Raw genomic sequence first — 13,060 nt, 5'->3', positions numbered from 1 at the left:
GGGGGGTCACGGAGGCGGTGGTTGGTGATGGGTGGTGGCGGTGGCCCTGGTGGGTGATGGTGGTGACCTTGGCGGGCGGTAAGTGGTGGTGGGTGGTAAGTGGTGGTGGGCGGTGGCGGCTGGGATCCCAGAGTGTTGGGATGTCAGTGGTTCTGGAGAGCGAGCGGGTCTCCTAGAGTGGAAACACCCCGAGGAAGTCTGAGGACTGGGCTTCCAGGGCCGCCCGGGCGGGGGCTGGGCGTCCCAGGGAAGCGGAGGGGCGCGGCCCGACAATGCTCTCCACCCCTTCCCTGCCCCGGCAGCCTTCCCTGCGGAAGCCCCGGAAAAGAAGCCAGAACATTCCCGTGCAGCAGGCCTGGGGCCCCCCCGCCACGGGCCCGGCCAGGGGCAGCTCTGCGGAGACGGTGCGTGAGGCGTATGCCCGCTGTGGTGGGCACCGTGGGCCCCGTGCGACTGCCCGCCTCTCCGGAGCGGCCGGGCAGAGGGTCTGATCAGCGCCTCTCTCCCCCCAGGCGTCGGACAGCACCTCCCTCCCAGAGGAGTACTTCACCCCAGCTCCCTCCCCGGGCGAGCAGAGCTCAGGTGAGGCCTGGGCAGGGCGGGGGTGTGACTCAGGTGGAGCACATGGGACCCTGTCTTGGGGTCGGGGACCGCCCGCTTTTGCGGGCCTGAGCACAGGTACCCACACCCCTCTGAGTCATGGCTGACAGATTTGCTCACGTGATCACTGGAGCTTTCTGTGACATGTTGATTGCATTTAGAAATTCTTCTGTGTGTATGTTCTCAGTCTTGTCTTTCTTTTTGGTAATAATTAAGGCTCTTTTTGTTTTTATTTTTCTGTGAGCTGGAGTCACTCTGTCATCCAGGCTGGGGTGCCGTGATGTGATCACAGCTCACCACAGCCTCAGACTCCTAGGCTTAAGCGAGCCTCCCACCTTAGTCTCCCGAGTAGCTGGAACTACAGGCATGCGCCACCACACCTGGCTAAATTTTGGGGGAGGCAGAGTCTGACTGTATTGCCCAGGCTGGTCTTGAACCCCTGGGCTCAAGCAATCTTCCTGCCTTCCCCTCCCAAAGTGCTGGGATTGCAGGCATGAGCCACCATGCCCAGCGTAATTAAGTAATAATCGTTTGACTTGAAGTGTATTCTAAAATACAGTTGTTCAGTCTTTATAGTTTATCCCTTGCCTGTTTTCAAAGCATGCGGGCAAACAGTAAAAATGAACCCTGCTTGGAGACGTGGCTAGACCAAAACCCGACCGTTGTGGCCACCAAGAATGGGACCCTTGCCTCGGGAGTTCTTAGGAAAGAAGGATCCTGGGTCCACATCAGCCGGGAGAAGGAAGAGGCCAGGGTCTTGGGGGAGGCCCTCCTTCGTGGGGACTAGTTTGGAAAGGAGTCTGCGGAGTGGCATCCCTGAGCCAGTGGCTCCCTGCCCGGGCCACACGCTGGAATCTTGGCACCTCAGCCAGCCTGTGGCACTGTGGCCCGTGGGCCCGGGGCCTGGGCGTGATACTTCCAGAAATGTCCCCTGGTGAGTCCAGTGTGCCTGGGTGAGGACCATCTGTGTGCAGGTGTAGGTTAGCACAGTGGTTCCCTGGCTGCGTATTGACTTTCCTGGGATCTTTAAAAACCCAGAAGCCGGGCCTGTCCTGAGAGGTTCCGACTTGGTCTGTGCACCGTGGCCTGGGCTGCAGGGTGTTTAGAAGTCCCACGTGATTTCCACGTGCAGCCAAGGTGAAATGTAGAGGTTCGATGTTCTTGACTTTGGGCCCTGGCCTGGCGCAGAGCCCTGCCGCCCTGAGGCCAGCGCCCCCCTGCCGTGTGCACGCGCCTCCCCGGGGAGAGTTCCTGGCTGCCTAGGGTGAGCCTGTGCCTGCTGAGCAGCACCGTTCTGGGGAGCTCCGAGGGCTCTCACCCCGCTCCCTGCCCTGCTCCCTGCCCCCTTCCTCGCAATCCCCCCTCTCTGGTTGTCCTCATGCCTCTGAGCTGTTCCACCAGACGCAGAGCTCACTCTCATACACGGCTGGAGCTGCACTTGTCCGCTTGTAAATCGGGTGTTTGAAACAGGAATGTGTTTCCCCAGAGAAACGTGACGTAGGGTAGGGTCATTTGCAGTGAAACACACGAGGTAGCAGCGTCGTTGCAAGCATGGAACAGAGATGTGGCGGTTTGGTGGGTGGTTGTGAGCCAGCTAGGAAGGAGACCTCCCTCACGTCTCAGCACATGGTAGTTGCTCAGGAAAGGCTGCTGATTGAATAAATGAGTGAGGAATAAATATTGACTGTGTGTGACTCCTGGTGGGGGTGAAGGACTGGATGGAGGGGGCAGAAACAAGGAGAGGATTAGGAGCCCAGCGAGGGGGGACTGGGAACAAGCCCTATTACCAAGTGCGCCAGCGGCTGCTCTGCGGGGGGTGTCTCCGCCACCCCAGTGACTTCACTCTGGTAGGCCGCTCACTTGCGCAGGCTGGCACGCGAGAGGACGAGGGGGCGCCCGCACACCCACGCCTGCCCCTGCCAGGGGGGCCCACACACGGCACTCGGCCTGATCTTGGCGCCCATCCCTGCAGGCAGCACCGTCTGGCTGGAGGGGGGCACGCCACCCACCGAAGCCCTGCAGGTGAGTCTCCCGGGTCCCGGCACCCCTGGCCCCAGACTCAGCGAGCACCGGGGCCCCTAGGTGTCACCTCCATGGTGTCCCCACGGGCCCGTTCCTGGGGCCTCAGCTCGGCCCAGAGGCGGGACGGAGCAGAGGGGGACCTCACTCCTCCCCCTCCCCAAGCTCCTCAGCTGAGAATCCCCCCTCCCCACTGTTCTCGGGAGTGAAAGTCCGACGTGATGGTTTGTGTTTCCTTAAAATAAGAATGTAAATGTATGCGTTGTAGAAAGATCGGACAACAGAAGAGTATAAAGTGTGGAGAAGGAATAATTCACACACACACACACACACACCCGTCCTCAGGGTAAGTCTCACACACACACACACACACACACACATCCTCAGGGTGAGCGTCTCTGGGTGTTTCCTTCCGGTCTTTTTTCCAGTGGTTTTGTGCACACACATAGACCATATGCATAGGTGTGTTTTTTCTTTTGTGAAATTTGGGTCCCAGCACACTTGATTATGCTTGTTTATTTAGGCATTTTCCACCTCCCAAGCGCTCTCCAAGGGTACCACTGTAACAGGAGTTCGAGAGGCCACCCCGGGCAGGTGTCATGATTTTTTAGCAAATCCTCAGAACAGCCAGCGCATGGTGACCGGCGTGTTGCTGTTATTGAGAATCCCGAAGTGACAGCCATGTGGAGAGACTTCTGTGCCGTTTCTCATGATTTCCCCAATTCTCTAATTTTTCCCACTGACAGCTTTCTTACTCAGCTCCCTCAGAGCAATGGAGTCCTGCCCATGGAGTCATTTTACCTCAGTTTCCCCAGGCCGAATGGCTGTCGGGCTGCTCCGAGGGTGATGCATTTAGCTTTGCACACCTTCGTCTGTTGAGGGCGTGGGCAGGGCCCTCGGCCATCCACCGGCCTCCCCCTCCCAGCTCCTCTGCCCCTTCCCACTGCCCTGCTCGGCCGGGCAGAGAGACCCGGAAGCTGGGGGCGGACATCAGAACTGGAGCCACTCCAGTGTCTCAGCAGAGCGCAGGGATTTACGGGCAGGGGTTTCTTGGAGCGAAACCTCGATTCGCGTGGCTCCCAGGCAGGGCCAGTGGACGGTCGTGGGGGGCTCGGCCCGGGGTCCGCCTCTCACTGCGCCCCGCTCTCCCTGCAGATGGCTGAGGACACCCTCCAGGCGCTGGGTCCCCACTGCCCAGCGCCGTCCAGCCCCAGAAGGATCTTCCTGGATGCCAGCGTGAAGGACAGCTACTGCCCCCTGGTGCCGCACACCATGTACTGCCTGCCGCTGTGGCCGGGCATCAACTTGGTGCTTCTGACCAGGGTGCGGAGCCCTGCCCTGCCTGGCCAGGTTGGGGCCGGGCGGCTTCGGGGGCTCCGCTCACCCCGTCTCTGCCTCTGCCCTCAGAGCCCTGGCTCGCCCCTGGCCCTGGTGCTGTCTCAGCTGCTGGACGGGTTCTCCCTGCTGGAGAAGAAGCTGAAGGAGGGGCCGGAGGCCGGGGGAGCCCTGCGGGCCCAGCCCCTCGCGGGCGACCTGCGCCAGCGGATGGACAAGTTCGTCAGGGGCCGAGGCGGGCAGGAGATTCAGGTGAGACCTGGGCCCCGTCCCCTCTGAGCCAGCCACAGCGGAGGGGCCCGCACCGGGGAACTGCCCCTGCCCCAGCCTGGCCTTGCGGTCCTTGTGTTCCCGGTTAGGAAGTGAGAACAAAAACTGGGCAGCTGTGAGTTCTCAGAACCTTTCTGAGTGAGCTTGGCAGTTATAATTCCCACTTGTTGGATGAGGAAGCTGAGGCTTCGATATGTCATAACTTGGCCAAGATAACATGGCTCGTGAGTGCCGGAGCCTACGTGCAGTGACTTGGGGTTGGCCGGAACCTGCCCACCATGGGCATCCTCCCTGCGGTGTGGCCGGGGCCCCCGGGTGCCCAGGGCAACATGGGCGTGCAGGACACGGCTCCCCACAAGGCACTTAGGGCTCAGGTCCTGGGAGCTGAGGCCAAGAGGCGGGACAGCGTGTGAGCCCAGGGGACGGCCCACTGGTGGCTCCAGTAGCCCAGGGTGGGACCTGGTGTAAAAGCCATCCCGTCTGGGAGATTGAGGAGCCGGGATTTCTCGTGGCCAAAGTACATTTGGATCTGAAGGCCCAGAGGGACTGGAGGGGCAGAAGCCCCAGGCCAGTCTCCGTCCCGTGGAGGCAGAGGCAGAGCATTCCCAGGGCTGGGGCATCACGGCTGGACTCCAGGACCAAGCTCAGTTCCTCACGGAGAGCCCACGAGGCCGCCCAGGTCCCTTCAGCAGCCCCCCGCCGCTGACCCCAACCCTGCCCTTGTGTGTCCCTTTGTGGGGGTCAGCCCGGCCGTCCCCCAAGTCCTCACGTCCTGGCGAAGTGCAGCGTCGCCCATTGAGGAAGGAACCCCTGGAAACCGCCCTTTCCGTGGACGCTGCCAAGTGACCAGAACGTGGTGTGTGGCCGCGAGCAGGGCCCAGAGGGGCTGCCAGGGGAGCCAGCGGCACTGCGTGGGCGGGGCCTGACTAGATGGGCGGGCGTGTCTGGGGCCTGGGGTGTCAGGCCTGGCCTGGGCGGGCAGGTGTGTCTGGAGCCCGGGGTCTCTCGGGCCTGACTGGACGGGCAGGTATGACTGGAGTCCGGGGCTTCTCAGGTCTGACCTGGGCGGGTAGGTGTGTCTGGCGCCTGGGGTTTCTCGGGCCTGACTGCATGGACAGGTGTGACTAGAGCCCGGGGTTTCTCAGGCCTGACCTGATTGGGTAGGTATGCCTGGAGCCCAGAGTCTCTTGGGCCTGACCTGGGCGGGCAGGTGTATCTGGAGCCCGGGGTCTCTCGGGCCTGACTGGACGGGCAGGTGTGACTGGAGCCCGACCTCTCCGGCCTGACCTGGAAGGCTCTGCCCGACCTCCCAGCGGGAAGGTGGTCAGGAAGCCGCCCAGCCTCCCGTCTCCCCCGCAGAGTGCCTGGCTGGAGTTTAAGACCAAGGCCTTCTCCAGAAGCGAGCCCAGATCCTCCTGGGAGTAAGTGCTGGCCCTTGGGACGGGAGAGTTCTTGGATGGGGGGCTTTCCCCTGAGACCACGCTCCCCAGGCCACGAGGGAGCCTGCGTGCAGGAAGGAGCTGGCGTGGAAGGGTCACCCCGGGGGGTGGGCCTCCGGTCACGGGAGGCGGGGGAGTCGCAGCAGAGGCTGGAGGCTGAGGCAGGTGTGGGCCCGGCGTGGGGGCGGGGCCTGGGCCTCATGGGCTGCAGTAGCACTGCCAGAGGACCAGGGATGTCCCTGGAGCGTGTGTCTGTCCTGGCGTATCACGAGGGCCCCGCAGGACTCGGGGTCCCGGTTCTGCCCGTCCTGGCGCATCATGGGGCCCACACCGGCCAGGGCTCCCCGGGGCCCTCGGCCGTGACACCTGCCCTCGGCGCCCAGGCTGCTGCAGGCGTGCGCGAAGTTGAAGCGCCAGCTCTGCGCCATCTACCGCCAGAGCTTCCTGGCCACGGCCCCCGAGCGGGGGGGCCCGCACCTGCCCCGGCAGCTGCAGGACCAAGTTCAGACGCTCATGCAGTAAGTGCGGTGCCCGGGCGGCCGGGGCCGGTGCGTGGGGCCGCCCCTCTCGCTGCAGCCGTGTCCCCTCCCCCCCGGCAGGGAGAAGCTGATGGACTGGAAGGACTTCCTGCTGGTGAAGAGCAGGAGGAACGTCACCATGGTGTCATATCCTGGCTCTGAGCCCAAGACTCCCGGCCTTGGGTCAGCTTTCCTGTTCCCTGGAAGGCCTGTGGGCCCTGGGGAGTGACACGACACCTCACCTCAGCTGCTTTTCTCCGAAGCAGAGTGACAGAAGGTAGTGTTCGAGTGCCTTGTGTGTGGCAACACTCCCCGCTGACATTTCGGAAAGTCCAAATTCAATTTGTAGAAGCCGTGAAGACCCTTTACGTCAGCGTTGCTGCAGTGGGCATTCCACAGAGTGGCTTCAGGCAGGTTCCTGGGGTCTGATGGGTCGAGAGGGCTGTGTCGTCCTCCTTAGACCATTGCAGTGCACGGTGGCATGTCAAAGCTCTGAGAAGGTCTGCAGTAAATGTTTATTCCTGTGTACAGAGCCATTTCTAAGACTTTATTATGGAATGCGAGTCTTGATGAATACTGATTTTTCCTCGGGACTGTCTAGAAAGTAGCTTTTCCTGAATTAACATCTCTGGAGTGTCCGGCCTCCAGACCCTGAGACTCGGGTCTTCATGGGCAGGTAAAGGGGATGCCGTGGACCCCTTTAGCCCTCCACTGCCACCCGCCGTGGGCATCTGTCCCCTCTAATGGGAGCCCTCCAGCCTCTCGCCATGAAGCGTAGAGTTTACTCACATCACGGTGAGGCACGTGGCTGGGCTCACTCTAGCCCCAGGGGTGTCTGACCTCAACCTATCCCTCCCGAAAATGGGAACCGTGGACGTACCTGTTTCCTGGGCCCAGAGCTGCCCGTGTGCCTTGTGCAAGTGGAGACCTCAGGCTTCTCGAGACTGGGAACCCGGCAGAGTGGGGGCCTGGAAGCGGGAGTCTGGGAAGGGCTGGGGCTGGGAGCCCATAGGGGAGCGGGGAGCGCCCGGCCCAGCTTGGTCTGACCTTGACTCAGCACTGCACCTACCTGGAAGACTTCCCGGGCCTGGTGCACTTCATCTATGTGGACCGCACGACCGGGCAGATGGTGGCGCCGTCCCTCAGCAGCAGCGAGAAGACCACCTCAGAGCTGGGCAGGGGGCCCCTGGCCGCCTTCATCAAAGCCAAGGTGGGTGGCCTTCCGGCGGCACCACCTCGGCCCACGGGTGTGTGTGCGAGGGCTGAGCCCGCCCAGGGAGGACAAGGCCGAGCCCCTCTGTCCCTGGGCTGTGGTGAGCAGCCGCCCCTCCCGTCCCCTCCTGTCTGTGGAGCTCCTCGGCTGAGAGCCTTTCTTCGTTGGGGAGGAAGACGGGCGTGCGGGGGTGCTGAACCCCTGTCCCCCCCAGGTCTGGTCTCTGATCCAGCAGGCCCGTCGATATCTGCAGAAGGGCTACACCACGCTGCTGTTCCAGGAGGGCGACTTCCGCTGCTCCTACTTCCTGTGGTTTGAGAACGACACGGTGGGTGGCCAGCTGCCTCCGGGTCCCCTCTCCTGAGCTGGCTGTCGTCTCTCCGTCTGTCCCTGTCCCTGGAGCCCAGCAGGCTGGGACCCAGAGCCCCGAGGTCGTGTTTTCTGTGGGTATTTAACTGCCTGCCACTCTGCGCCAGCTGGGTGCCAAACCCACGTGGGTGTTCACGGCACCCTGGCACGCACGCGGGCAGAGGGACTCGACGCACCCCGGCCAGGAGCACCTCAGCGTCCGGGTTGCACACCAGGTTGGCCACTGCCATCCTTGCACGTGACTGTGAGTCCAGGTCCAAAGTCCTGAGCCCACCCTGGAGAAGCCGGCAGCCCGGTCTGTGCTGCTTTTTCTAGAGCTCTCTGCTCCTGCAGGGCTGCTCGCCAGGCGCTGTGCCTGCTGCCTGAGGCTGAGCCTCCTCCTCCTCCCCGTCTTCCTTCCGCTGTCTCTCCCCTGCCCTTCGCTTTCCTGTGTGTCTTTTCTGCCTGTCCTTAGTCAGGGTCCCAGCTCCCAGGAGTGCCCCCGGCCCCCACAGCGTCTTTCTGCCGTGCAGGAGGCCACTGGGGCCGTTTCTTCCCATCTCTCACCGAAGGAGGGGCTGGGTCATCGAGCCCATTCCACAGACGCTGTGGGGATGAGACACCCAGCCAGGGCCACCGAGGCCCTAAGTGACAAGGCCGGAGCCCGCACGGACCTCCTGGTCCACAGACCCCCCCGCCTGTGCCTGGGAAGTGTCCAGGATGTGTGGGTGGCAGGAGTGATGGAACGTTCCCCTGGCCTTTACCTCGGCTTCCGGGAGACACAAGGGTCCGTGCGCTTGTCCCACGAGGGACAGCACAAGGCAGAGCTGCGGGGACGAGCCTGAACGCTGGCCGCACCACCCAGTCTGTGCCGTGGGGACGGCTCCGGAGTCCACCCCATGCAGGACAGGCCCCCAGTGCCCACGCGAGCATCGAGGGCTCTTATGGGTGCCACGACGTGCCTGGCACCACACAGGCTCGCAGCTCCCAGTTCCCTTCCCCCTTCGTCCTTCCCGCGAGCTCCTGAGACGTGGGCCCTGTGATGGGCTCGGCCGTCAAGGTCCTGCCAATGCCCCCTTGGCGTCCTGGCCCCTTCCTGAACTTGCTCCCGGCCAGCCCGCGTGCCGATGGCCGTGGGCGCTTCTTGCCACGTGCTGGGTGCCGCATTCAGAACTTTGATCCCACTGGCTACCGTCCACAAGGGGACGCTTGTCGTTCCCTTCAGGATACTAAAGCCAGGTCCCCGCCTTCTCGGGAGTGCGGGGCAGGGCCAGATCTCAAGCCCCGTGGGTCCAACTCAGGCCCGGGCCCTTTCCCCCGCACCCACCACCTCTCTGTCGCTCCTCAGGGGTACAAGCTCCAGATGGTCGAGGTGCCCATCCTTTCAGACGACTCGGTGCCCATCGGCATGCTGGGAGGAGACTACTACAGGTGACGCTGCCTGGGGGCTGCCGGGCCGGGCACGCAGCGGGGGGGTGACGGGTGCCCCCAGGCCACTCCTCCTCAAGGAAGCCCCACCCAGGAGCCCAGAGCTCATCCCTGCTGCCCGACACCTCTGCGTTGCCACCACCTTCCAGCCGGCAGGGTTGTGGCCGCGGGGGAGACGTCTGGGCCCGGAATGCCCTGCTGGCATCCTGTAGTTCAGGCACTGCCGTCAGGTCAGCGAGGGTGGGAATGGGCACCCGGCCCAGGGACGGGCCCCGGCAGGCGACCCAGGGTCGGGATGGGCATCGGCCCACGGAGGCCAGGTTGGTGCCCTGGGCACCCCTGAGCCGCGCCCCTCGCTGCCTCCAGGAAGCTCCTGCGCTACTCCAGCAAGGGCCACCCAGCTGAGGCCGTCCGCTGCTTCGAGCTGCTGGCCGTGCACCTGTCGGTCACGCCCACGGACCTGCTGCTGCAGCAGGCCGGCCAGCTAGCCCGGCGTCTCTGGGAGGCCTCCCGCCTCCCCCTGCTCTAGGGGCCACGTCACCCAGCGCCCCTCTCCAGCCCTGGCTGCCAGTCTTGCCCACGCAAGAGCCCCGTCCCACGCAGCGGTGCCCCGGGTGTCCTAGCCTCCCCCGGCTCCCCTCCACCTGGGGCACGAGCAAGCCCGAATCCGCCCCCGAGGAAGAGGGAGGCCAAGGGGTCCTGCTTGTCTCCTGAGAACAGCAAGGAGGGGTGCTGGGGCTTCCTCTGCCAGAGCCGCCCTTTATTCCAGAGACAGGGCAGCCCCGCGGGACTGTCCGAGGGCCCCCTCTCCGCTGCCCCCCGGTGCTGCCCCCCACATCAAGGCCTCCTGTGCCTGGGATGGAGCTCCAGCCCTGCCTGTCCAATGCCACTCCCTCTCTGGCCCTGGGCACGTTCTCATCCTCAGCCTATTCCCCAGTTTGAAGTGACAGCCACCCCCCCTCGGGGCATGGTAGGCGATCAATAAATGTCCTTGTTATCACTCAGCTGTCGTGCTTCTGGGTCTTCTGCTGACAGGATAAGCCCTTGCTGAGTCGTGGCACCTGCCCATAGGCAGGCGGCTGCCGCAGGCCTCAACCCAGATCTGGACTCACATGGCGGGCGTGCAGTCCGGGCTTTGATGTCTGCAAAAGCTTCCCAGGCATCTGGTGTGCCCCAGATTGAGAGCCACTGCCAAGGGTACTGCTTCCCCTTCTAACCAGGATAGGACAAGAGCCCCTTGGAGCACTGGGCCTGGGTGTGCCCACTCCCCTTGGGCCAAGGTGCCAGTGCTGGACAGGAAAGGAGGCCGGGAGGCCCGGGGCCAGGTGTGCCGAGCACACAGGGAGCAGCCCTGGGGGAACAGATGCTGAGGGGACTGGACCCATGTCTGGGGCCGAAGCCCTTGGAAGGAGGCCGTGGAGACCGCTGTCCCTGAGATGCCCGTGCCTGTGTTCCTCCTTGGTGTCACAGTTTTGTGGCTGGAAATGAGAAGGTCGTTGCGGAAGATACAGAAGCACGGAGGAAGACAATGGAGCCAGAAGCCCTCCACTGCTTCTGTCACTTAATTTTTGGCAGCTGTGACTGCGACGTGTCTACTGTAACCAAGCCCCTGATTCTTCTAAGTGACACGGGTGAGCACCCGGGGTCGGACATAGCAGAGACTCACACATGCACAACAACTGGCTGTGGCACATGGAGGGTCCTTGGAGGACCCCTCAGGTCTGCCCCACGAACCCCCCCCAGGTCTGAAGCTCGTGGCTGGAAGCAGATGTCTGTAGCGCTGGCGTGGCAGCTGCACAGAAACTCTCCCCCGCTCGAGGACGCGTTTTCCTGCAGGGACCGTCTGCTGGGGACGGGGCAAAGGCCAAAGGGCTCCTGGCTCCACCTGGGCCAGAGGGCGAGGAGGAACTCTTGGCCGAAACTCTTGGCAGATGTGATCTCCGGTCCCTGAGGGTCCTGGGAACATGGGCGAGGGGCAAAGGCCGAAGAGGAACGCCCCGGCCTTCAGAACCAGGGGTTAGAACCCAGGAGTTGGACGGCGCCCTCGCCCCCAGCCCTGGCGAGGCGGCAGCGGCCTGGTAAGCCGGTGTGTCTGAGCACTCAGGGAGAACCCCCAGTGCCAGGGGGCAGCTTCCCAGCAGTTTTGCTGAAGGCCCTGGTCGGACTCACTCCCCAAGGCGTCGGGAGGGACTCAGAGTCGGGCAGAGGGACATGTCAGGACCCCTCCCAGACATTTTGTTCCTGGGCTCTTGCACAGGGAAGAGGTGTCTTCGGAACCCTGCTGGGCTCACATCCCACTCCGCCCTCCCCAGCCTCTCCGCCCCCGGCTGGGCCCCGCACCAGCCTGCCTGGCACGCAGAGCCCGGGAATTATGCGTTTGCTCTTGACTGTGACCCTCTTGAGTCCTGGAGGTGGCGCCGGCTCCACCTCTCCCGGGACTGGCCCAGGCACCCACCTGGCCCGGGCCCAGCGGGGCCGTGGCTCCTCCCCTCTCCCCGCCCCTCCCTGCTCCTCCCCTCCCGCTCACCCTCTGTTGCTGACCGCTAGCAAATTCCTCACCTAGCCCAGCCTGGAGCAGAAATGGCTGCAGGGGGCCGCGGTCTCTGCAGGGCCACGGGCGCCCCTCTCTGCCCCTCTTGGAGACGAGCTCACGGGGAGGCCCGGGGAGGCCTGAAGCCTGCCTATGACGCGGTGGTGATAGGCGCAGGTAAACACGGGCCAGCCAGGGTGAGGGCAGGGAGGCGGGGGAGCCCCTTCCCCAAGACCCATCACGCCCTCTCTCTGGACCCAACCTGGCCAGGAGTCTGAGCACCAGCAGGGCTGTGGAGGAAACCCCCCAGCCTGGCAAGCAGGCAGGTGCCCGGGCTCTGGTGCTGGCTCTGCTGTCAACTCACTGTGTGTTCTGGTGCAGATGCTTGCCCTCTCTGGGCTGGGGTCTTCCCATCTAGAAGGACAGAGAAGAACTAGGTGAGCTCAGGGCTCTCTCTGTGTCTCCTGCATAATGACCTCGTTTCTGCCAGTTTCTCAGAAAGCCTGTGCTACGTGAGGCTTGGAAAGAAAGAGCCCTGGGCAGCAGGGTGACCCGGCCACCCCACGCGCCCTGAGTTCTGGTCACCCCGCCTCACCGCTGAGGTCACCCATCCCCAAAGAAATTGGAGTTTTTTCGCCAAGAGCAGCTAGACAAAAGGAGAACTGAGTCCCAGCAGTCCTGCTGTGACAGAGGGTGACGGCCCTCACTGCCTTGTGGCACTGGGGCGTTTGGGCCACTTCTGCAGTGACCCTGGCACACCTCGCAGACCCTGGGCTCAGAGCACCAGTCTCCTGGCAGCTGGTGAGGCAGCGGGCCAGGACTGCGTGGCCTCCCCTGGGGCCTTCCATGCACACAAGGGGCCCAGGTGTGTCAGTGCCAGCTGGGGCTATGGAGACACCAACGGGACAGAAGGCAGACGCACCATCACCCAGTCCCACAGGGGCGTCCTGTGTGGGTCTTTCGCCATGTGCGTGTGGACAGAGAGCAGGTGAGCTGGCAGGTGCACGCCACCTCTCCCGGGGAGTGTGGGATGCGTTTATGGTGAATACTGAGATAAAAGACGTGGGCCACACAGTCCCACAGGCCAAGTGTGCCCTCCTCTATGTGCCCGGGAGCCAGTGGGTTCTCACCAGATGCTTTGATGTTTGCCAGATTCAGTAGCCAGTCTGCAGCTGCAGTTGACGAGAGTGGGTCATTCTGGATGGCATGGGGTTGACACGCCTCCTTCCTTTAAAGAGGAGGACAAGGCCAGGCTTGGTGGCTCAGCCTGTCATCCGGCACTTTGGGAGGCCGAGGCAAGTGGATTGCCTGAACCCGCGGGTTCAAGACCCGCCTGGGCAACTTGGCAAGACCTCATCTC

At 63.5% G+C, this 13,060-nt stretch overlaps 2 protein-coding genes across 2 annotated transcripts in view; both read left to right on the top strand.

Moving 5' to 3' along the window:
* HPS1 (HPS1, biogenesis of lysosomal organelles complex 3 subunit 1) overlaps positions 1–10,174 on the top strand; it is a 22,597-nt gene extending 12,423 nt beyond the window's left edge. The window contains exons 8-19 of the mRNA XM_008073955.1: positions 303–404; positions 513–582; positions 2,573–2,622; positions 3,775–3,942; positions 4,027–4,206; positions 5,584–5,645; positions 6,047–6,181; positions 6,263–6,328; positions 7,247–7,391; positions 7,609–7,722; positions 9,091–9,173; positions 9,537–10,174. Coding sequence (XP_008072146.1) covers positions 303–404; positions 513–582; positions 2,573–2,622; positions 3,775–3,942; positions 4,027–4,206; positions 5,584–5,645; positions 6,047–6,181; positions 6,263–6,328; positions 7,247–7,391; positions 7,609–7,722; positions 9,091–9,173; positions 9,537–9,699 — 1,338 coding nt within the window. The 3' untranslated portion in view covers positions 9,700–10,174. The remainder of the gene's footprint in view (positions 1–302; positions 405–512; positions 583–2,572; positions 2,623–3,774; positions 3,943–4,026; positions 4,207–5,583; positions 5,646–6,046; positions 6,182–6,262; positions 6,329–7,246; positions 7,392–7,608; positions 7,723–9,090; positions 9,174–9,536) is intronic.
* A 1,531-nt stretch (positions 10,175–11,705) lies between these two features.
* Positions 11,706–13,060, top strand: part of PYROXD2 (pyridine nucleotide-disulphide oxidoreductase domain 2) — a 29,949-nt gene continuing 28,594 nt past the window's right edge. The window contains exon 1 of the mRNA XM_008073957.2: positions 11,706–11,877. Within this exon, the coding sequence (XP_008072148.1) occupies positions 11,751–11,877 (127 nt within the window). The 5' untranslated portion in view covers positions 11,706–11,750. The remainder of the gene's footprint in view (positions 11,878–13,060) is intronic.

This window comes from Carlito syrichta, unplaced genomic scaffold, assembly GCF_000164805.1.
Source record: "Carlito syrichta isolate Samal-C Ts95f unplaced genomic scaffold, Tarsius_syrichta-2.0.1 Scaffold316221, whole genome shotgun sequence".
Lineage (NCBI taxonomy): Eukaryota > Metazoa > Chordata > Mammalia > Primates > Tarsiidae > Carlito > Carlito syrichta.
This window is presented reverse-complemented; position numbering and strand designations above follow the sequence as displayed.